Here is an 11,390-nt window from a genome sequence, read left to right on the forward strand (position 1 = left end):
TATATAATATTTTGTGGTTTATGAGTACACATGAAATTTTTCTTATGAGAAATTTCAACACATATTACAACTACAAAAACTATAAATTTTTATTTAAAAGTGTTATCTACAAGTTAATTATAATAAAGCATATCCTTGATCTGATACTCGATCCCAAAAATAGTTACAGGGAACAAAATTGTAGCACTCATTTGTCTAGATTCTTGCGTAGAAAGTTTCACATAAATCATTTTTTCTTTTACTAGAGCGGTGTTTGCGCGTTGCAGCGGCGACGATCTATAACGCTTTAGATACCGTAACGGTTTATAACGTTCGGTTTTCATGAGATGCATCAATGCAAGATATAACCGTATATATCATTCTAAAAATAAGTCGCATATTAGGTGCAAAAAATAATGAAGTGCAAACACTAACCATGAAAAATAATCACTTACAATTGTATGAGATGAGACTAAGGCAATTAAAAAAATAAATAGTCAAAGATTAAAATTTAATACGAATATACAAAGAATATAATTGATTCGTAATTTCGTCAGTTATAAAAAAAGGTAATTATTGTTTAAACATTTTGTAATATAATCTATGACAATTAAGATGTTTTTTCTTATCTGTAGCAATAACTTCAGCAATAATTGTAGAGTTAATGGGGATTTTATAACAATAGGGGTTTTAGGTAATTGTGGAGTTTTTTTCTTATTTAGGGTAATTTTGGAATTTTAGGGATAAGGTTTGTGGAGGTAGTTTAAGTGTAGAAGGTATATTAGGTAATTTAAAGGTAGAGAGTTGAATGGAGAAGAGGGTAGTTTGTTTATATAGGTAGTATAGATTATACTAAAGCACAGTTGCTATAATAACTTATCGACCAATCACAGCTCTCGATTTATTAAAGTTGACTTTTGTTTTCAATTTTGACTTTAATTTACACTTTTTTGCTTTCCATCACAAATTTACATTTTTTACCCAATAATTTTAATATAATAAATAAATAATAATAGCTAATATATATCCGATAGAATAATAGCTTGTATTTATCCACTAGAATAATAACTGATATATAACCAATAAAATAATAATTAATATATATCCGATAATATGTTTTATCATGTAAATATAAAATTAATTAATTCAAAATAAATGAAATTTAATGTAAATATATTAATAACTATATTATTATTTTTTATTAAAGTGTTTAGTAACAATAAAGCAAATAAAATGATAGTGACCTATTATGATTTTTTGAAGTGTCAAATATCGCTAGGTATGTCATAGTTTACAACTTTGATGAACATATTATATTTTGTAATATTCAAGATCGTTAAACATGTCACAATAAACAACTACGATGAAAATATTTTTAAAAAAAATTTCAATATAAAACTCAAAGTTTTGATATATAGATCAATTTTTGATTACTCAAAATAGTATATTAAAACTTAAACTATAATAAACTAACATCAAATATTGATAACTCCATAAACCCCGTGTATAATACACGAACCTAAAATCTAATAAATACTATTATGTTAAAAATATAAGTTTTCAATGCATGAATAACATATATAAAACTAACCTTTTTTTTTTTAACAAATAGTTAAATTAAATAACTATATATTCTAGGTTAACTATAGTTAGGTGTTCGAATCTTACTTCAAGTATATTTGAGTAGCCACAAATATTTAATTTCAAGGTCTGGGTGAGTTTTCCGTTCGATGGCGGGTTTCTTATCGATGGTTTAATTTGAGAATCATTCGTATAGGGGTTTTTTCTAATATAAATCTGGTTAATACAATATATCCTAACCCTGACATTTACGAGTAATTAATAACTTTTAAAGAAAACTATGGGCCTAGAATTTAATAATTATTTCTAAAGACTCTTTGACTTTTAAGTGTGATTTTTTATTAAACAAAGTCGGTTCTGGAATATCACCAACCTTTGTTCTGACTTCAGTTTACATAACCGCGTTTACGATTTGCATACAGATCATTCAATTCTTTTTGCTACTTGCTTTTAGTCAATGAGCACATATATATAAATCTTCGCATGCACACACTCAACATGTAGCTATGCAAGTACTTATACACTTATACATACACATGAATTAATTGATTATACAAGTTAATTATTCATACTTAAAATAAACACTAAGGGTAAGTGAAAGTAATAGGTGAAAAAATAAAGAAGGTGAATTGTTAATAAATGTAAATAAATTGGTAAGTAATGGGAAGAAAGTGATAGCGTACTTTGATCTATAATATATTAAATCATAATCTTTGTTTTTTTCTTTTAAAGACATTATAATCTACTCTTACTATTAAATTACACGTATGCCTGAAACCAGGACTCTCGAAAAACTCCCAATTAATCCACCTCCACAAATGTGGGAAGTGAGACTTGAACCCATATGGACCCTCCTCTCAAGGTCAAAGACCTCACCAATGAGCCACCAATCTATTGGCAATCATAATCTCTGTTTTACTTTTTATTATTTTATTTTGATTTGATTGTGTAAAACTTAGAAATCATGTTCAAATAATTAAATGTATATATGTAACTATATGTGTATATATGTGTAAGTGTGTGATTTTAGAGAGAATATGGGTGAAAGGTTGTATTGAATTAATATGTATGAAAGGTTACACAATGTGAGAGATGAGGTCATGAGGGGTATTTATACATACTTTCTAAGTTACATCAAGCTACTCATCAATCAAATATATTAAATTAACATTAAAATTATAATTCAACAATATAAATTATGTTTCTAACAGATTGGATATATTGTGGAATATAGTATGATATTATATTTAAAAGTGAATGGTTAATGGGAAAAAACAAATAAACGTGGTGAAGAGATGACACTGAGGTGATAGAAAAAGCGCAAGTGAATAACATAAATGGTTAGAATTGATTAAGTATAAGAATTAGTGAATTACAAAAGTATCATATTGGTAGAAGTTAATATATACGGAGTATTAAATAAACACACGTAATTGATTATGGTTGTTAAACTAGAATTATGCAATAATTTTTCTCAGTAGCTCTTGGTTCAGTGGTTTAGAAGAGTGATAAGAGACTTTATATTTCTGATGGTCTCAGGTTTAGATCCAGACTAGATTTTAGACCCGTGTCAAATATACGGGTTTTACAAAATTATTAGTATAAAAATTAGTTTATGGAACAAACAAATACTCATACGTTAAATGTAAAAATATATTTAAAAAGAAATTGAGACATTCAAAAGTAGCAGCTAGTTCTTGGGGTTTTCAATAATTTTGTTTATTGGAAATTTTTTTGTAGTTTCAGTTTATATAAGAATATTTTGTATTCTAAATATAATTTGATTTAAAATACTAAATAGATTTTAGACCTGTGTCGAATAGACGGGTTTTACAATTATCAATATAAGAATTAGTATATGTAACAAAAAAAATATTTATACGTTAAGTGTAAAAATATACTTAATAAAAGGTTGAAATATTCAAATGTAAATATTGAATGCTAAATCATATTAAGGTTGGATAAACTCTTGTAGAAACTCAATAACTTTGATTACACAATTAATCGAGTTTTCATTGATGTCTGAAAAAAAAATTATTTCATTAGCCATGGTTGATAAAAACAATAAAAATAGCAGCTGGTTTGTGGGATTTTCAATGATTTCGTGTCTTGTAATTTTATTTGTAGGATTCCGTTTATATAAGAAGAACTTGTATCCTAAATATAGTCTGATTCCGATTACTAATAACTACAATGATTATCCTTATTATAGTGTGATTACAATTATTGATAACAACAATATTACAATTAGTTTGATTACAATTAATGAATAATATAAAATAAGATATTTATATAAATATTTATTCCTATTAATCCAAATGTTGTAGCTTTCTAAATTTTAGGTATATTTATTAGACAGACATTATACAATAAAGTATTAATTATTTTTTTATTGGGTTAAAAGTGTAAATTGGTGATGGAAAATAAAAAAGTGTAAATTAATTTAGACATGTGTTGATTTAATTAATTTTGAGAAATTGAGCGATGTGATTGGTCAATTGGGGTTACTTAATAAAAGGTTGAGATATTCAAATGTAAATATTGAATGCTTAATCATATTAAGGCTGGATAAACTCTTTTAGAAACTCAATAACTTTGATTACACAATTGATCGAGTTTTCATTCATATCTGAAAAAAAAAATTATTTCATTAGCCATGGTTGATAAAAACAATAAAAATAGCAGCTGGTTTGTGGGATTTTCAATGATTTCGTGTCTTGTGATTTTATTTGTAGGATTCCGTTTATATAAGAAGAACTTGTATCCTAAATATAGTCTGATTCCGATTACTAATAACTACAATGATTATCCTTATTATAGTGTGATTACAATTATTGATAACAACAATATTACAATTAGTTTGATTACAATTAATGAATAATATAAAATAAGATATTTATATAAATATTTATTCCTATTAATCCAAATGTTGTAGCTTTCTAAATTTTAGGTATATTTATTAGACAGACATTATACAATAAAGTATTAATTATTTTTTTATTGGGTTAAAGTGTAAATTGGTGATGGAAAATCAAAAAGTGTAAATTAATTTAGACATGTGTTGATTTAATTAATTTTGAGAAATTGAGCGATGTGATTGATCAATTGGGGTTAGATCAGTTGCCTTTTAGTATATATAAAGATAAAGATATCGTCTTTTAATTTCTATTTTGAGGAAAACACTAATTACCAAAGACTAACGTTTGTCCGTTATGGATGTTAGTTATTTTTTGACTAATTATAATACAACTGACAAATATATTAATAATTATGAGGTTTTTAGATAATTTTTTCCATTGGTGATAATATATCCTCTTGTTTTATTAATTTAAAGATTCATCTTCTAACAAAAAGATGATGACATTTGAGGAAATTAAAATAAAAAATGAGTTGAATCCACGTGTAAATCATATATCGTCTTAGATGTTGTAAGTTTTTTTTACCATTGATAAATTTACAACTCAAGTTTCTATCTACCATATTCATATAGATTCAGGTAGTGTTTGTTTATTGTCTTAAGAAATAAGTCGTGACTTGAGTGTTTGTTTATTGTCTTAATAAATAAGTCGTGACTTGTCCTTCACTGATTACCTCAGTGGTTGAACACCCGGACGTTTGTCTGTGAGATCTCAGGTTCGATACTCTCGGGTGTGAGATTTACAGACTTTAGGTTACCTGGGCCTTCATGGAGCATTTACCTGGTGGAGCGGGCAGGGGGGAGGGAAACGGGTCTTAGGTCCACGGTAACCAATCCGGATATCCGTGTCTCGGCCCTTGCTGTTCTAAAAAATAAAAATAAGAAAATAAGTCGTGACTTAATAAATATACTTAATCCAATAAGTCTTCAAAATTGTTTGCTTGTTGACTTAATAAACAAAAAAATAGCACTAAATATATACAAATATAATTTATCAATTCAATCATTTTATCACATCAGTTATTTAATATTAAAAAAATAAACAGACCCTCGGTGTACAATATATAAGAGAAAAGGCTATACATATTTTATAACATCTACCAATATATATATAACAAGGTCCTAAATTCATTCATAAACAAATAGGAACCCTTAGATGAATTTCATCTTTAATTTAGAACCGTTAGATCAAATTTAATTATTGGGTAAATTACACTTTTCGTCCCTAAACTTGGCAGTTTTTTCACTTTTCGTCCCTTAACTTTAGAAATTACAATTTAAACCTTAAACTTGTTCAATTTTTGCAATAAACGTCCAATTGCCTTACGGTGTTACAATTTCGCCGTTAACTACCCCTCGTGCGAATCAAGTGAGGGCACTTCCGTCTTTTCCTCTCTCCCGCGCACTAAAAAAACCCAACCCCCAATATCCCTCCCTTTAATCGTTTTATCTCTCATTTTTAATCCCTAAATTATCACTCACACACACAGGAAACACACACTTACGATTTATCACACACAAACACACAGAAGCCTAAAAAAATGGCGGGAGATGAAGATAATCCATACAATTTACGTCAACCAGACTTCAATATTGTTACTCACAAAATGTTATATGGTAATTTTTTGATTAATTTTTTTTATATATATAAAGTTAGGGTTTTTGATAAATTATACATATATATATATCAAGTGGTGTAATTTTTTATTTAAAATTTCTTTGTCAGATATGTACCCCGAAGTATTCTCCAAGGAAATTCATCATGGGGGTCGTTTTACTTATTATCCTCAAATAAGTTATGTGGATGGACACAAGGTAATAGCTGATTTCCAAAATCATGAAACTTATACCATTTCAAATCTTAGAGAAGTTATTGATAGCCTTGGTTATGATCCTATGTGTTTTATGTATTACCATTTCAAAAAACCTGGTGAGACTTTAGATTCAGGGTTAGTTAGTATAATTAGCCAGGATGATATGGATTTAATGTTGAAGCATGCAAAGAGAACTAAGTTCATAGAAGTTTATGTTGAACATGGTAAAAGTACTTTGAATGAACCCAGAACCCCTATTTATACTGGTGGAATAGTGTCTGAGCAAGGTGAGTCAAGTAGAAAGTTGTTTGAGCACAATGATGATTTGGTTGAGCATGCTAGTTGGATAGACTTAGAATGTCATGTGACTGATGTAATGGGTAATGAGGATGAGTTGCATGGTACTAGACTAGATGATTTAGAGGGTAATGATGATGAATTAGAGGGTAATGGCAGTAAAGGTAAAGCTAAAGCTAAAGCTAAGGCTAAAGTTAAACCTATTGAAACAAAGGAGCCAACAACAGAAGAGTTGTTTGATGTAGAGCTGGGTGACAAGGTGCATGATGTACAAGTTGATATGTCTCACTTCAAGGGAAAATTTGCAAGGTATGATGTGAATTGGGTTGGGAAAGGAATAGAGTCTGCTGTTGGTGAGCTACATGTGGGTGATGAAGTTCTAGGTATAGATTTTGATGAGTATGATAGTGGTGTGGGTTCTGGTGAAAATGAGGTTATAAGGAAGCAAAAAATTAGAAACTTGAAGCTAGAGTATAATTCAACATGTGAGAGATATATCAAACCTCCTTTTTATCTTGGGCAGTCTTTTAAAGATAGAAATGAAATCAAAACCTTGTTGAAAAATCATATAGTTGAGACTAAAAGGGATATAAAGATAGTTAAGAATGACAAAGAGAGGTTTAGAGCTAGGTGTCATGGTCATATTCCTGCATTGGTAAATAGAGTTGGGAAATTACAAGTGAAAAGGAGGGGGTCAACAGAACAGGGGGTCCAACCAGAAGAGGGGGTCCAACCAGAAGAGGGGGTCCAATCAAAAGAGGGGGTCCAACCAAAAGAGGGTGTCAAAGGGTCGACAGAAGGTTCTACTATTGAGGACAAAAAAGAAAATAAACTCACATGCCTATGGACCCTACTTGTCTCCAAACCAGATAAAGATACCAAATGGGTGGTTAGAACAATGAATGAGGAGCACAATTGCCTAAGAACCAGAGACCTCCCACAAGCCAATTCTACCTTTTTATCAGAGCATGTGAGTGACATAGTGAGACTAAATCCAGAAATTTCTGGTGAAGCACTTCAAGAAATTTTAGAAAAGAGACTTCAAATTACCATTAGCAGGATGTCAGCATACAGAGCTAAAGAAAAGGCAGTGAATAAGTTAAGGGGTGATTTTCATGAGCAGTATGGTTTGTTGAGGGATTACATAATGGAATTGAAGCAAAAGAATCCAAACACAATAGTGAAATTAGCATTTGCATACCAATCTGTGAATCCTGCTAGTACCACTGAGTGTTTCAGAGGATTTATGTTTGTTTGGGGTCATTAAAAAAAGGATTTAAGGAATTAGGGAGGGAAATAATTGGTTTAGATGGGGCGTTCATGAAAGGTCCATATCCTGGTCAGCTTTTGACTGCAGTTAGTGTGGATGGAAACAATGGGATCTACCCTGTGGCATATGCACTTGTTGAAAGTGAATGCAGAAATTCATGGGAATGGTTCTTGGAATGTCTTGGAGATGATCTAGAATTGCCACACAATGCCAATTTCACCTTCATTTCTGATAGACAGAAGCTACATTGGTTATATTTTTTGCAATTTAATTGTTATTTAATTATTATTTAATTAACTATTTAATTGTTATTGGTTGTTATTAAAGGGGATCCTGCAAGCTATCAACAACTTGTCCCCTAGTGCTGAACACAGATTCTGTTTGAAGCATATCCATGAGAATTTGAAGACTAGGTTTAGGGGATGTGGCTTTAGGGATCATCTCTGGTTTGCAGCAACCAGGACAACAGTTGTGGAATTTGAGAGGGCAATGGAGGAAATTAGGCAGCAAGATTCAGGGGTTTATGACTGGTTAAGAGCCATTCCAGCATCCTCATGGTCAAGAGCTCACTTTTCAGGTATGCATTTTACCTTAATTAGTGGTCAAAGTAACTTAATGATACTTTATATGCACATTTTCCTACATTTTAATTTTTTAGGGTTTACTCTATCTTATATGCATTTTACACACACAGGAAGAGCAAAATGTGATATACTTTTGAACAACATATGTGAGTCATTCAATAGTAGGCTGGTCAAAGGTAGAGAGAAACCTATAATAAGTTGTTTGGAGTTTGTAAGGGAATATTTAATGAAAAGGATATGTGTGGTTCAAGGAGTCATAGATGTTAGTAAGGGTCCACTTACCCCAACTGCAACCCAAATTCTTGAGGTAAATAAGGAAGCAGCTGAAAAGTACACAGTCATCTTCAATGGCACAAATAAGTATCAAGTGTCTGGCCCATGGAATGATCAGTGTGTGGTCCATATGGGGGAAAGAACATGTTCTTGTAGGAAGTGGGAATTGACAGGCATACCTTGTAAGCATGCAGTGGCAACCATGAACAACATGCACAAGTATGGGTTTGAAGTAGGAATACCTGAGGACTGGGTACACACTGCATACACTCTTCAGACTTGGAACCAAGTTTATTCAAACAAGATTGCACCCATTGTTGGTGCTACTTACTGGCCTGTTAGTGACTCCACAATCCAAATATTGCCTCCTTACCACCACACTCAAGTTGGGAGGCCAAAGAAGAAGAGAAAAAGAGGAGCATTTGAAAATAACCAACCAATTGTCAAGGGTTGTAAGTTGTCCAAGGCAGGAAGAAGCATTACTTGTGGAAAATGCAAACAAAAGGGTCATAATGCCAGGAATTGCAGAGGGCAATCAGAGAATGCAAGTCAACAAAGGTATGCAATTTCACAATTCTGCATCTGTTTTGTTAATATTGTTAAGGCCAATCTTTTATAATTCTGTATTTTTGTTTCCTAAAGGCCAAGAACTCAACCAAGTCAACCAACAGAGCCACATCAAACAACTCAACCAAGCCAACCAAGGTAGGGCACAAAAATGTAATAACTCTGTATTTTTTTTGTTAATAATGTATAACTTATGCAATGTTTAATCCTGTATTTTTTGTTTTTGACTAGGGCAACACCTAGTCAAGCTAGTGAGGCACAACAAACAAATCAAGCAAGCCACCAAAGTCAACCAACTGTACCTACACATTCAATTCATATGAGTCAACCGACTGAACCTACACATTCAACCCAGCCTGGCAGTCCACCAAGGAGGAACAAGACTGAATCAGTTAGGGGTCCAAGACCAGTTGTTAGCCCACAAGGAAAGAGGTACATGGTCACAAAAAATTTCTCAGGGAACAAAGTTTCAAAAGTTTCAAAGAAGGCAGCAAAGTGAAGTGGAATATTGCCAAGTGGAATATCTCTTTTGTGTTTCTGCAGTTTCTATTATCTATCTTCTTTATGTTTCCAACTGAACAATATGTGTATTTTAGTACTAGAACATGGTTATGCACTTTCTATTATCTATCATTCTGAACTATATGCCTGTGTAATGCTTTTAAAAGCATGATTTTGGATATTGCAATGAAACAGGTTATGGTTGTTTATGTTTCTTCTTGACTTTTAAAGTAAATCTAACATTGTATCCTGCATATATATGCAATTTGACTTTTAAAGTCATATATTTATCAATCTGCATTGTTTCTGCATATATATATCTGCATTGTTTTTATGAATCTGCATTGTTTCTGCATATATATATCATTCTGCTTGAGTAGCTTCACTATTGTAGTCAACCAAAAAAATGATGCACTTTTGTTAAAAGTGATGCCATCTCCCATATCTCATTTGCATTTCAGAAACCTGCATTTCCAATATGAGTTCCTAATTGCATTTCTACTAACAGATATGCCAAACAAACAATATCTCTGTTAACCTAATTGCATTTCCAATATGAGTTACACAAACATAATTCCATTGTACCAAAGCCACTTCCTTCTGCCATTTCAATTCAAATATTACAAAAGGTTGACCTTTAGTAGTCATATTGTTCTTACAACACATAATCTATTGTTCTTACAACACAAAAAATTACATAGTACATTCCACATTATCTACATATTACATTCCCAAACTACAATTGTTCTTACCACAACTGCCCAAAAGATTGACTTTTAGTAGTCATATAACATTTTTTCAACAGATAACCGATCACTAAACCAGAAATACACCAACTGAGGAATAAAGACCTCTTAGAGTAGCGGTTTTCATTTTCCTTCTTCTTTATTGTTGCTTCCAATTTGTTCCTTCCCTTGAGCAATCCGGGTATGATATCAACAGCTCGCTCGCACATCGGTGGGTCAATCCATGCAAATAACCCACAGCTAGGGATCTGGAATATCATTTTACATTATACATATTCAAAGTTTATAACTTTTTTCAAATAAATAAAGATTTTCAAATAAATAAAGGTTTTCAAATAAATTTACATTATACTTACTTGAGAACAACAAATGAACCTTCTTCCAGGGTTCCTGTCAGTCCATGAGCAACGAACACTTGCTATTACACCGCAAAAGCAACGAACAACCATGGAAACTTGATTGTCGATCGAGCAGATATTGGGTTTCACCTAATTTTTGGGGGTTTTCTTGGAAGATCGGTTTTTAGGGCTTAAGTGTGTGTGTTTTGATTTTTATTTAGACAAAACTGAGTAAAATGAGTGAAAAAAACGGAGAAGAGAAGTATATATACGATGGTAGTGGTGAAATGTCATTTTTGACCTCACGTGAATCGCTCGTGTCATGGTTAACAGACATAATGTCAAACCATAAGGCAATTGGACGTTTATTGCAAAAATTGAACAAGTTTAAGGTTTAATTTGTAATTTCTAAAGTTAAGGGACGAAAAGTGAAAAAACTGCCAAGTTTAAGGACGAAAAGTGTAATTTACTCTTAATTATTTTAACTTTATTTAATGGCAATATTAATACTTTTACTTTACAT

At 31.3% G+C, this 11,390-nt stretch overlaps 1 protein-coding gene across 1 annotated transcript; it reads left to right on the top strand.

Moving 5' to 3' along the window:
* Positions 1-8,163: 8,163 nt before the first annotated feature.
* LOC122606079 lies at positions 8,164-9,970 on the top strand. Its single transcript, XM_043779039.1, has 4 exons — positions 8,164-8,435; positions 8,553-9,273; positions 9,358-9,420; positions 9,514-9,970. Exons 1-4 carry the CDS (start codon positions 8,348-8,350, stop codon positions 9,779-9,781), a joined length of 1,140 nt encoding a protein of 379 aa, XP_043634974.1. The 5' UTR covers positions 8,164-8,347; the 3' UTR covers positions 9,782-9,970.
* Positions 9,971-11,390: the final 1,420 nt, after the last annotated feature.

This window comes from Erigeron canadensis, chromosome 6 (assembly GCF_010389155.1).
Source record: "Erigeron canadensis isolate Cc75 chromosome 6, C_canadensis_v1, whole genome shotgun sequence".
Lineage (NCBI taxonomy): Eukaryota > Viridiplantae > Streptophyta > Magnoliopsida > Asterales > Asteraceae > Erigeron > Erigeron canadensis.

Excerpts from the sequence above, each read along its gene's own strand:
- LOC122606079 (XM_043779039.1), top strand. The coding sequence starts at position 8,348 with ATGGAGGAAATTAGGCAGCAAGATTCAGGGGTTTATGACTGGTTAAGA. Across the intron at positions 8,436-8,552 it reads GTCAAGAGCTCACTTTTCAG|GAAGAGCAAAATGTGATATA; the intron begins GTATGCATTTTA and ends TTACACACACAG. Across the intron at positions 9,421-9,513 it reads ACTCAACCAAGCCAACCAAG|GGCAACACCTAGTCAAGCTA; the intron begins GTAGGGCACAAA and ends GTTTTTGACTAG.